Source organism: Cervus elaphus, chromosome 23 (assembly GCF_910594005.1).
Source record: "Cervus elaphus chromosome 23, mCerEla1.1, whole genome shotgun sequence".
Classification (NCBI taxonomy): domain Eukaryota; kingdom Metazoa; phylum Chordata; class Mammalia; order Artiodactyla; family Cervidae; genus Cervus; species Cervus elaphus.
Genome location: NC_057837.1, coordinates 18,034,216 through 18,047,305, shown reverse-complemented (window position 1 = coordinate 18,047,305; position 13,090 = coordinate 18,034,216). Strand labels below are relative to the sequence as shown.

General features: G+C 49.3%; 1 protein-coding gene across 1 annotated transcript in view; it reads left to right on the top strand.

Annotated features, from left to right (window-relative positions):
* The window catches only part of PDSS1 (decaprenyl diphosphate synthase subunit 1), a 40,110-nt gene that overhangs the window by 4,682 nt on the left and 22,338 nt on the right, over positions 1-13,090 (top strand). The window contains exons 3-4 of the mRNA XM_043883626.1: positions 1,091-1,211; positions 4,381-4,511. Of these exons, the coding sequence (XP_043739561.1) occupies positions 1,091-1,211; positions 4,381-4,511 (252 nt within the window). The remainder of the gene's footprint in view (positions 1-1,090; positions 1,212-4,380; positions 4,512-13,090) is intronic.

Below are 13,090 nucleotides of genomic sequence, written 5' to 3'. Positions count from 1 at the left end.
ACAGTCTATGGGGTCTGGAAGAGTCGGACACGACTGAGCGATTTCACTTTCACTTTTCACTTTCATGCACTGCAGAAGGAAATGGCAACCTACTCCAGTGTTCTTGCCTGAAGAATCCCAGGGATGGTGGAGCCTGGTGGGCTGCCATCTATGGGGTTTCCCAGAGTCGGATACGACTGAAGCGACTTAGCAGCAGCAGCAGCAGCAGAAAGTCCTTTATATAAAATGGCATAATATTTGCATATAAGCTACACACATCATCTTTTATACTTTGTTATTTTTAGATGACTTATAATACCTAATATAAATGCTATGCAAACAGTTGCCTGAGCATGGTAAATTCAAATTTTGCTTTTTGAAACTTTCTGGAATTCAAATACACACACACACACACATATTTTTCAATATGAGGTTGTTTGAATCCAAAGATGTAGAACCTGTAGATACAGAGGCCCAACTGTATAATAAAATGTAAACTTGGACTTCTCTGGTAGCTCAGGGTAAAGAATCCGCCTGATTTGATCCCTGATTGGGGGAGATCCCATATGCCTCAGAGCAACTAAGCCATGCACCAGAAGTTTTGAGCCAGTGCCCTGGAGACCAGAAGCTAAAACTAATGAACCTTTGTGCTGCAGCTGCTGAAGCCCGTGTACCCTAGAGCTCATGCTCTGCAGCAAGAGAAGCCACTGCAATGAGAACCGCATACATTGCAACTAGAGAAAAGCCCTTACAGCAATTGAAGACCCAGCACAGCCCCAAAAAAATAAAAAAATCTGACCTTTAAAAAAATGTTTACACTCAGAACACAGTGAACGTGGTTTATATTTCTTTTGATTTTGTGGCTCCCTAGGTCCTGGTTATGAAAATTGGTGTAGTGTTGAGCAGGATCAGAATTCTATATGATCTTTGAAATTATAATGAGCTTTTTGCATTCATGCTTAATTCCCAGCAAGTATCTAGGCTTAAATTTTCCATCCTCCAGCTCTGTTACATATATGTGTATATGCATAGGTCTGTATAATTCTTACTTAAAAATGAAGTAACTCGGTAAAACAGCGACCAGCCTTCCATTGTGTGCGTTTCTGCTTAGGCTCCATCACGTGACGCCGGTAGCTTGCTGCTGCAGTAAGACACAGAGCGGTGAGAGATACGCCGACCCTTTTAAGCTTGGCTGGAGAGACTTGAAAGGTCTCTATGAGGACATCAGGAAGGTAAGAGATTTTTGATGATACTCTGAAGTTAGGTTGATTTCTTTGAATTACGAAAAAACAGTGCAGGTTTCCCCATGGGTGGCATGCCATTGCAGACCTGATTCCCAAATGTCTGGTTTTAAATGTTTCTTGAGCAGTGAGTATGGGGCGGTATGGAAGATGCGATACACGTCACCACCCAGAGGCAGGAATGGGAAACTTGAAAAAAAGAAGGTTCAGGCCACAAGTGCATGTCCACAGAGTCCTCTGCCTCTTTCCCCCCAGGTCGGTCGCCTGCACCGGGCCTGGGGCAGCTCTGAAGCCTCCCGCGCCTCCTGCCACTGTCCTCCCCTCTGGTTCTGAATATCAGTGCCCCAGACAGGGCTTTCTTCATCAAGCATTCTGTTCCCCAAGCTTTCAGTGGCCCAGAGCCTCACGTGGAGTCTCCTCTGCTGCCCAAGATGCTCAGGTGCCCCTGGTCAGCTTCCTCCCCCTTTCAAGGTTCTGCATTTACCCCTTCCACCCCCCGCCCCACTCTCCTGTCTCCACGCCTCCACCGCTTCCAGTCCGAGGAACCATGCAGAAGCTGTGGAGGAGGAGCTCCCTGAACGCCCGCTCTGGGCCCGTTACAGTCCCCGCCACGGCTGTAGCCTGCCTCCTCGCCTCCTCCAGCATCGTCCCTGTGCCTCTGGTTAAATGCCATGCCCTTTACCTCCCCCTTGGGGCCCAAGGTTTTCTCCCCCAAGTCCCTGTTCTCCATGTTTGTCTGCAGACTTGCCCTCCTTATTCTCTTCTGGATCCATTTCAGATGCTCCAGCTTCTTCCTGTTCATCTTGTAAAGGACCATCCCATCACCCTGTGTCCTCCCGGTTCCGTTCCAGTATTCCCAGCCTTTCTCTGTCTGTTCTACCCCTTCACCACGGCTCCACCACCGCCCTTTGCCTTCCTATCCAGCCTCTCACCTGAAACTGCCTTTGCCCGCTTCTACTAAATCCAACAGGCCCTGCTGGCTTGTATCTTCCAGACTCTCTGAACGCTGGACCGTGTTCACCACAGCCCTTCTGTGAAGCCGGCCCTTGGCTCCTGCACTGTCCCTGTGCTCCTCAGGCCATCCCTCAGTCGGCTTCCAGGGCTCCTCTCTGTCCCCTCCCCACCCCCTTTGATGTTGCCATTCCCTGGGGTCGTTTGCTCCTCTGCTCCGTCTTCAGTTTACCCATTTCCGTGCTCAAGACTCCCGTGTAAAGGCCCTGGCCTAGAATGAACGTTCTCTCCTAAACTCTGCCTGCTCCCTGGGCAGCGCTATGGAGTTGTCCATCACTGGCTCACACGGGCAGATCCGAAGCTCCGCTTCTTCCTACGAATTGTTTTTTTCTCTCGTTTATCCTGTTGATGCGAGGTTGTCACCCCGGACCTTAGGGAGGACCCTCGACTCGGCCCTCTCCTTCCCCTCCACACCCTCCTCATCTCATCTCTCTCTCTCTCTTTTGAAAGTTGTTTTTATTTATTTTTGGTTGTGCTGGATCTTTGTTGCTGCATGAGGGTTTGTCTCTAGTTGCGGCAAGCGGGGTGCTACTCTCGAGTTGGAGCGCCCAGGCTTTTCACCGTGGTGATTTCTCTTGCAGAGCCTGGGCTCTAGGTGCACAGGCTCCAGTAGCTGTGGCTCTCCGGCTTAGCTGCTCTGCGGCACGTGGGACCTTCCCGGCCCAGGGATCGGACCGGTGTCGCTTGCACTGGCAGGCAGGTTCCTACCCACCGGACCCTCAGGGAAGTCCCGCGTCGGTGTCTGGCCTTCAGTCACCAGCCCTGGGTTTCCGTCACCCCGCCGCCCCTGCCCTTGCCCCGCCGGCCTCAGGCTGAGCCAGAGGTGCCTCCTGTGCGCTCCCAGCAGCAGCCCTCACCTCCAGGACAGGAGTCCTCACCCTGCCACGCTCCACTGCGGTCCTGTTTCCCTTCCCCGGCCTAGACTCTGAGCTCCCTGTAGACCGGGGGTTGTCCCGTTTATCTCAGAAGCCTCTGTGTTTATTATCTCCCTTGGCCCCGAGGAGGGAGTGCGCTTGAGCCCTGTGAGGGGCTGCCAGGCCCGTTTGTTGCTCCTGGGACACAAGCTCTGATTCTTCCCAGCAAGTCCCTGAGGGACAGAGACAGGAGACCCACGTGCCCATCCCCAGGACAGCTCTCCCTCCTCTTCAGGAAGCAAAATCCTTCTTAGCCTCTGTTCCCAGGCATAGCTTGTCTCCTCCATGAAGTGCTCGGTTTTTCTCGTCCACACTGATCGCTCCATTCTTTGAACCTTAATGCATTTAACATATGGCCATTATTCAAGTTGCCACCATATCATTCACTGAATATTTCATATTTTAAAAAATTTTGCTTCCCTAATGCCATCGTAGGAGAAGGCAGTGGCACCCCACTCCAGTACTCTTGCCTGGAAAATCCCATGGATGGAGGAGCCTGGTAGGCTGCAGTCCATGGGGTCGCTAAGAGTCGGACACAACTGAGCGACTTCACTCTCACTTTTCACTTTCATGCATTGGAGAAGGAAATGGCAACCCACTCCAGTGTTCTTGCCTGGAGAATCCCAGGGACAGGGGAGCCCGGTGGGCTGCCGTCTATGGGGTCGCACAGAGTCGGACACGACTGAAGCGACTTAGCAGCAGCAGCAGCAACAATGCCATCGTAAGCTCCTTGCAATCATGTATAGCTTTTGTTGTACACTTTCCCTGTGAGCCTTTGGCTTGTGTGGCTGAGAAATGCCTGAACCAGACTCTGACGCTGCCCTTGTCTCTTCTCATCTCGTCTGCCACCCCCTGACCTTCTGCTTCACTGGCTCCCACACTCCGCCTCTTTGTCCTCCTGCCTCTGTCCTCCAGGCTGCAAGCAGCCCTGTTTCTCTCCCGCTCCAGCTGTCACCAGCCATCTGGCATTCCCCCTCCGCCGCTGTCACTCAGGGTCTCCACCAGCGGCAGGCCCCCCCAGCACCCCGGCCTCTGGCGGGGGGGGCGGCCAAACGCTGCTTGCGGCCCAGCCGCAGGAGCCAGCTTTGTGGCCACACAGTGTTGGCACCTCTTCCCACCAAGTGTTGGATTTCCCCGTTGACATGAATGAGTAAAATCAAAGCTGTGTGAAAGAAATTCCACTGATGTTTTGTGTAGTTATGCCGCCCTGTTGACGCAGAGAAACTTTGTTTCAGGAACTCTTCATCTCTACAGCAGAACTCAAGGAAATGTCTGAATACTACTTTGATGGAAAAGGAAAAGCCTTTCGACCAATTATCGTGGTGCTAATGGCCCGAGCCTGTAACATTCATCATAATAACTCCCGGTGGGTTATTTACTTTCTCTCCTCTGTTCTCTGTTCGGCAAACCTTCCTTCCCAAGGTTACCATTTATTTTCTTGTTTAACTAATACCTTGTGTCTGCGAACTCGCTTTGTGGTGGGTAATTTCCAGCTTTGTGTTCCCAAGGTCACCCTGGAGTCTAGTCTGGGCATCTTCCTTTTCCACACTTTTTAATATCCATGGAAGAACAACTTCAGCAAATAAACATTTTAGAAAGAATTTTCAAAGCTACATTGAGTTTTCTCATGCAGAAGTAAAGAATGCCAGCATGTATGCATACTTGTAACTGTGGTACACACGGGGCCCTTATTCCGAAGGTTGATGGTTATAAAGTCATGAGTTAGGCCCAGATTCTGGCCACCACACCCCTGCAGGACCTGACTTCCTGTGGCCTTCAGAAACATGCGAAAGAAAATTTTTCTTAAAAGAAGGCATTTTGACTTTTGGTCTTCAATTTCTGTGTTGCAAATATATGTAAAATTTTCAACTATTAAAACAACTGCCATGTTTTAATATTAAAGGAAACCTTGAAATGACAGAGGACTTACCTATTGCCATTATTCTTAAAACTCTTTGTTAACTGGAGTGTCTTCACTGTGTTTATTGTTGCATCATGCAATCTACTGATGGACACTCCAGTGGACCATAATGTGCTGGCACGTTTTCCTGGTGTTGAGTGTTTGCATTCTGCTCCCTTTTATCTGTAGATAGCTCAAGAAAAGATGTAGACCTTAGGGAGGGCCTAAGGTTTGCCATGCTGGGAAAGACCAAAGGCAGGAGAAGAGGATGACGGACGGTGAGTGGTTGGATGTTATCACCCAGAGTTCAATGGGTATGAACTTGGGCAAACTCTCGGAGATGGTGAGGGACAGGGAGGCCTGGCGTGATGCAGTCCATAGGGTCATGAAGAGTCGTTCAAGACTTGACAGCTGAACAGCAGCAGCAAAGCTTTGCCAGCACCAAATTTAAGGACGTTGTAAGAGCGGGCGTCAGGTGCTGCTGCTTAGCACACGCTGTGCCGCCCCAGCTCCAGGACGGGACTCTGCCCAGGGTGCCTCCCGTTTGCCCTGAGACTTTCTAAGTGCTCACAGGTGAGGCTGAACAAGCAGCGGGACCTCTGGGGCGGCTGTTTTCCCATCATCAGGACCACTTCTCCTAGGAGGCAGAGCAGCAGAAATGCTCCCTCTGCACCATACTTGAAATTCCTCTCATGAGGTCTGGAACTGGGTTCCTCAGCCTTGCCTCTGCTGACATTTGGGGCCAGCACAGAGTCGGACACGAATGAGGCGACTTAGCAGCAGCAGCAGCAGTCCTTTGCTATGGGGACTGTTCTGGGTCTTGTAGGGCATTTGGCAGCTGTACCTGGCCTCCATCCATTAGATACCAGTGGTACCCCTTCCCCAGTAGGTGACAACTGAAAAATGTCTCCAGACAATGCCAGGTGTCCCTTGAGGAGCAGAATCATCCCTGGTTGAGAACCTCTGGTCTAGAGATAGTGCTTATATCTTTAATTCCTCAGATTAACTTCTGATACAGCTCATCACCCTCAGAGATGACATGGGAAGGAAAGCGTTCTCTGTTGCTTGCTTTAAATCCTGTCAGCTGTTATCCCCATTGTCAGAGCCTTCAGTTTATGTCATTGAAACTGTAGAATTGTTGATTTGCAGGAATAAATGGGAAACTATGATACAGAAAAGGCATTGCTGGTTTAAAAAGTTAAGTTCCGTTCTGCCTTCCCTGGGGATATCCTGGCTCCAGCTTCGTTCTCCCCATGGTGGGAGCAGGGCTGACTGAAGACTCAGCACAGAGCTGTGTCCAGCATTGAGATGTGCGTCGTGACTGGTGTGCATTCTGCTGGCACAGTCGCCTAGCACGATTACCCTCCAAGTCCCAACTTCTTGGGAATACTCACTTCCTAAGGACTCCTGTGGATCAGGCACTTAATGGACCGGGTGTCTTCCCACTTAAAGCAGGAGCAGGTTGGGAGCAGCGGGAGAGCTTCTGGAGAGCCAGGGCCATCTGTGGTTTTGCTGTAAGAGGTTTATTAGAACAACGTGAGCAAAGGTGGCTGAAGATCCAGGCGGGGCCCCACACGCCTGTTTGCAGCGGAGGCCTCAGAACCTATTCACCTCTTGAACTACCTCCTTGTCAGTGTCGGCAGAATTGCTTCATCATTTGACAGTTGAAGTTGAATGGCTCCTCTAAGGCTTGTCAGACATCTTTAGCCTACTTCTGTGTATTAAATAAGTTAAGGGTAATCCTGGAGGGGACTTTAGAAAACAAAATAGAAACCTTAAGAAATAGGGGGGAAAATGACCTTCTATTGCTTTATTTTTTTTCCTTCATTAAGCTTTTTCACTTGTCCATTATACATTCCCTACTAGATTGTTGAGAATTCTTAACCTGAGGTCCATGGAAGTTGGGGGGGGGGGGGTCTGTGAGCCCCTGGAAATCGTATGCAAAATTTGTACGTTTGCATTTTTCTGGGGAAAGTTATCAGTTCAGTTGCTCAGTCACGTCCATCTCTTTGCAACCTCATGGACTGCAGCACGCCAGGCCTCCGTGTCCATCCACGACTCGCGGAGCCTGCTCAAACTCATGTCCATTAAGTCGGTGATGCCATCCAACCATCTCATCCTCTGTCGTCTGCTTCTCCTCCTGCCTTCAGTCTTTCCCAGCATCGTGGTATTTTCCAAGGAATCAGTTCTTCACATCAGGTGGCCACAGTATTGGAGCTTCAGGTCAGTCCTTCCAAAGAATATTCAGAACTGATTTCCTTTAGGGTGGACTGGTTTGATCTCCTTGCAGTCCAAGGAACTCTCAAGAGTCTTCTCCAACACCACAGTTCAAAAGCGTCAATTCTTAAGTGCTCAGCTTTCTTTATGGTCCAACTCTCACATCCATACATGACTACTGGAAAAACCATAGCTTTGACTAGATGGACCTTTGTTGGCAAAGTAATGTCTCTACTTTTTTTTTTTTTTTTAATGTCTCTACTTTTTAATATGCTGTCTAGGTTGGCCATAGCTTTTCTTCAAGGAGCAAGCATCTTTTAATTTTGTAGCTGCAGTCACCATCTGCAGTGATTTTGGAGCCCAAGAAAATAAAGTCTGTCACTGTTTCCACTGTTGCCCTATCTATTGCCATGAAGTGACAGGATCGGATGCCATGATATTCGTTTTTTGAATGTTGAGTTTCAAGCCAGCTTTTTCACTCTCCTCTTTCATTTTCATCAAGAGCTTCTTTAGTTCTTCACTTTCTGCCATAAGGGTGGTGTTATCTGCATATCTGAAGTTATTGATATTTCTCCCTCCAATCTTGATTCTAGCTTGTGCTTCAACCACCCCAGCATTTCACATGATGTATTTGGCACATAAGTTAAACAGGGTGATGTACTCCTTGACATACTTCTTTCCCAGTATGGAACCAGTCTGCTGTTCCAAGTCCGGTTCTAACTGTTGCTTCTTGACCTGCATACAGATTTCTCAGGAGGCAGGTCAGGTGGTCTGGTATTCCCATCTCTTGAAGAATTTTCCACAGTTTTGTTGTGATCCACACAGTCAAAGGCTTTGGCATAGTCACTAAAGCAGAAGTAGATGTTTTTCTGGAATTTTCTTGCTTTATCTGTGATCCAACAGATGTTGGCAATTTGGTTTCTGGTTCCTCTGCCTTTTCTAAATATAAACCTTTTCTAAGGGAAAGTATACATGGCTTATATTGTCAAAGGGTGGTGTGGCCCCAGAAGCTTAAGACTTAACCTTTTGTTTTCTTCTGTGTATCCTGGCAACCGCAGCACCTGGCCAGGTGCAGATAAGGAGACTTGAGTCCAGAACACAGAGCCGTGGTGGACTCCGAGCCACGTGCCCAGAGCCTGCCTTAAATGAAGGACCTTCTGCCCACGCCGCTGGAAAGCCTTTGCTTCTCAGGCTCCTCGAGGGCTGTCCCAGCAGCCGAGAGTCCTCTCACCTGAGCCCATCCACATCCGGGGACTGGTCGATGAAGGGCCATGCTAGCGCCGGGACACATGGTGAAATGGCAGCAGCTTCGGACAGGCCTGCCTTGCAGAAATCCCTCCCCCACCTCACGCGTTCATCCCGGGGGTCCAGAGGAGACAGCCTGTGCTCTGAACCTGAGAGAGTGCTTCCTGGAGCACCGCGCCCTCCAACGGGTTCAGCAGAACCCAGCTAGCTACCTGTGAGTCAGAGCTCACTTGAACAGAGAACCCAGTTGAAAAACAAGCTCTGTGAGAAATAAGATTTCTGTGAAATGCTCTGCTTACTGACAATAGCACGATTAGTGTCTCCTCTCCAACAAGCCAAAGCTGACCTCCTTAAATTTAAAGGTACCTGTTCTTACCATTGGTGTTGACGTCACCTGTTTCTCTTGGAAGTCTTCCAGCCCTGGAGAGTGGATACCAGTACCAGTGACTGAGGTAACAGGCCTCCTCCAGGTACTGAGGGCACGGGTCTATGGCTCGCGACTGTACAGGTGGTCAAGTGCCACCGAATCCTGCAGTGCACTTTGCAAAGCCAGACATTTGATTAGACAGAACGGATCTGTGGTGCAGTTGTTTTCTTTTTGTTTTTGTTTAATAACGCAGTCTTCACAGTAGTTAACAGGTCAAGTTTCCAAATGTGATAAAAGTCTTTTTTTAGTTCTACCACTTTATTGCTACCAACCCATCTCGCTCCACCCTCGTGCACACAGCCTCAGTCATGTAACCCCATGGCCTGCAGCCCGCCAGGCTCCTCTGTCCATGGACTTTTCCAGGCAAGAATACTGGAGTGGGTTGCCATTTCCTTCTCCTGAAAAAAGTCTTAAATTCAGTGGAGGTAACTTTTGTGATTCTCATGACAGCAACAGAAATTACGAAAGCTTACTGTAGGAAAGCTGTAACAAAATAGTCATAACAGCACCAGCTCACTTGAATGATTCCTAGGGTCAGGCTGCTAAAGATTCTAGACCCATTCCTGGTCTAGAATGTGTGTCTTTTGAATCGTTGAGCCAGCTACTGCTGTGGCTGTTTGTGGGTTAGGAAGTTTGGTGCCCCAGGAAATATTTTTGTCTTTAAGCCAGGAGATGACACTTTTGATGTGTCCATACTCATTATTAACATGGATCTACAAGTAAATATCAGTAACCTCAGATATGCAGATGACACCACCCTTATGGCAGAGAGTAAAGAGGAACTAACAAGCCTCTTGATGAAAGTGAAAGAGCAGAGTGAAAAAGTTGGCTTAAAGCTTAACATTCAGAAAACTAAGATCATGGCATCTGGTCCCATCACTTCATGGGAAATGGATGGGGAGACAGTGGAAACAGTGTCAGACTTTAATTTTTTGGGCTCCAAAATCACTGCAGATGGTGATTGCAGCCATGAAATTAAAAGACGCTTACTCCTTGGAAGGAAGGTTATGACCAACCTAGAGAGAATAATAAAAAGCAGAGACATTACTTTGTCAACAAAGGTCCATCTGGTCAAGGCGATGGTTTTTCCAGTGGTCATGTATGGATGTGAGAGTTGGACTGTGAAGAAAGCTGAGTGCCGAAAAATTGATGCTTTTGAACTGAGGTGTTGGAGAAGACTCTCGAGAGTCCCTTGGACTGCAGGGAGATCCAACCAGTCCATCCTAAAGGAGATCAGTCCTGGGTGTTCATTGGAAGGACTGATGCTGAAGCTGAAACTAAAGTACTTTGGCCACCTCATACGAAGAGTTGACTCATTGGAAAAGACCCTGATGCTGTGAGGGGTTGGAGGGCAGGAGGAGAAGCAGACGACAGAGGATGAGATGGTTGGATGGCATCACCGATTCAATGCACATGAGTTTGAGTAAACTCCAGGAGTTGGTGATGGACAGGGAGGCCTGGCGTGCTGCGATTCATGGGGTCGCAAAGAGTCGGACACGACTGAGCGGCTGAACTGACTGACTGACAAGTAAAGTCTGTAACAGAGGATGCCTACTGAGGTAGAGAAGGCTTTAGTAAACAGAGGTTTGTCCATTTCATGGGTGAGGTCAAGCTCCAACCTCAAGGAACATCCCTGAAATCAGGACGACTGTAGAGCTTGCTCTTCTGGCTCCTGGCCCCCAGGGGAGGCTGAGTCCATCACTGAAGGAATCACCTTCTGCACTTTCATCAGCTGGGTCCAGTTTGCAAAACCCAAGTGCATCATTCGATGTCACCATGGGTCCTGTGGAGCAAGCCATCATGGACAAGCTGCAGGTCTGAGATGTCACCATGGGGGTCCCTCTCCACACGTCTCAGGACTCTGAATGCAGTGCTTCAGAGGCAAGAAAACTGCCAAGAGCATGAGCCCTGCATCGTTCACAAGGCAGCTTTGCAGGCATCTGTTTTTATCTGGAGATCAGTCTGAAATATTCAAGAGCTGCTGCTCTGGGATGTCAGTTCTTTTCTCCTGATATTAGAACTGTTAATGGATTCATGACTGTAGGGTCAAGCTTAAAACCGCCACTCCCTTCAGAGAAAGATAGTCTTCACACTAGTCTGGTGCGCTTGTTTGAGTTTTCAGAGGAGGGTGGCCCGCAGAGCGAGTCGGAGCTCGCAGGCGTCTCTGCTGTCCCTGAGATGTGGGGGGCACTGCTGACGTTCATGGCAATGGCGTCCCCAGCGTGCCAGTGAAGAGTACAGCGGAACAGCAGATTGCAGAGGCCAGAGACCAAGGCCAGGACACAGCAAACTGGGGTAGAGGAAGAGATGCGGCGAGTGAGAGACGGTGAGGAACCCCTTCCATGGCCCCCTCACCCCAAGTTCAACCTGAACCCTGCGTGCCACTGCAGAAGGGGAGACACTTCAAAGTTGTATCAGTAATGTAGAAAAACAAGCTTTTAGACAGAAGCAGTAAAATCAAGTCATTTTAGGGATGAGATCACTGAAAAGGAAACATTTGAGCATCAACAGAAGAGGCTGGGGAAAGCAAGAAACTGTTCAGCTGAAAAATGGCTCCTCAAAAGGTATCCACGTCCTAAGCCTCGGGACCTATGTGTTGCATTTTGTGGCAAGAAGATGGTCTTTGCAGGTGTGCTTTCAGCTAATTGGAGCTAATTGTGAATTGGAGGCGTCATCCTGGATTTTCTGATGGGCCCTAAATGTAGTCACTGGTATCCCTAAAGAGGGGGCGGAGGAGACCACCTCACACAGAAGGGCATGTGAAGATGAAATGGAGGGGCTTGAAGGGGGCGCCTTCCAGCTTGTGACCACAAGCAAAGGTCCCCAGCAGCCAGCAGAACTGGAAGGAGTGAGGAGAGGACCCTGCCCTTGAGCCCCTGCAGGGAGCCCAGCCTTGCCAACACCTTGGTTTCAGTTCAGGACAAGTTTTTGGACTTGTGGTCTCCAGAACGGTGGGAGAATTTCTGTCAATTTAAACCAGCACGTTTGTGGTGACCTGTCACAGAGCCACAGGAAGCTAGTACAAATGCCGTTGTTAGCGTTGTGTCGTGTCCATGCGGGCCGTGTGCCCGGCGGGCTTCTCGCTCCCTCTGGAGGCCCCTCTTCGGGATGCACCCCAGCAGGAAAGCAGAACCCCTTCCATGGTGTCGGTCGTTGACGGGCCCACACTTGCAGCAGCCCGCCACCCGGCTCAGTGGCAGATAAGATAGAATCTAAAGTGCATCTCTGCGGATATATTGTTCAGTGAACTGAAAACTTGGCTATATATACTTCCATCAGGTAACAGTTCACATCCTGAAGAATTTTAGAGACAGAGACTTTGTTTGCCTTATAAATAGAGAATTTCTTCAGTACCAAACTGATCGTGTCCATTCCTATCCTTGAAAACTCGAGATGACGTGGAGTGTCAGAGAAGAGGTCACCCTCCTGTGACTGCGCCCTTCAGAGCAGGGGACATGGCCTGCCCGCAAGCTGTGAAGAGCCTTGGAGAGAAGCTGGCCCAAGACCTTGCTGGAACTGAGCCGCCAAGTTCAGGTCACCTTTCAGGCAGACTTCTCATGCCTGCAGTTTCGAAGCTTGGCCACAGGGGGGCAGCAGAGACCACGCTTCTGTCAAACTCCTCCTCAGGAGCTGCTTCCTTTTGGGGCTTGCGGTAAGGCAGGTGAATGCCCCCCACTCACAGATCAGCATTTCCCTGACTTTGTGCGTCAGACTCAGTGGGCCTGCCACTTCAGAATCCCAGTTCCTGAGCCCCGTCATGAGAGATCCCAATTTCTGTGTCTGAGGAACTTTCAGTCTGCATTTTCAAGAATATTGGTTTTTGACAAGGTGTGCAAGAGGTGAGATTTAAGGAACACTAGAATACCAGACCACCTGACCTGCCACTTGAGAAACCTGTGTGCAGGTCAGGAAGCAACAGTTAGAACTGGACATGGAACAGCAGACTGGTTCCCAATAGGATAAAGGAGTACGTCGAGGCTGTATATTGTCACCCTGCTTATTTAACTTCTATGCAGAGTACATCATGAGAAACGCTGGGCTGGAAGAAGCACAAACTGGAATCAAGATTGCCGGGAGAAATATCAATAACCTCAGATACGCAGATGACACCACCCTTGTGGCAGAAAGTGAAGAGGAACTAAAAAGCCACTTGATG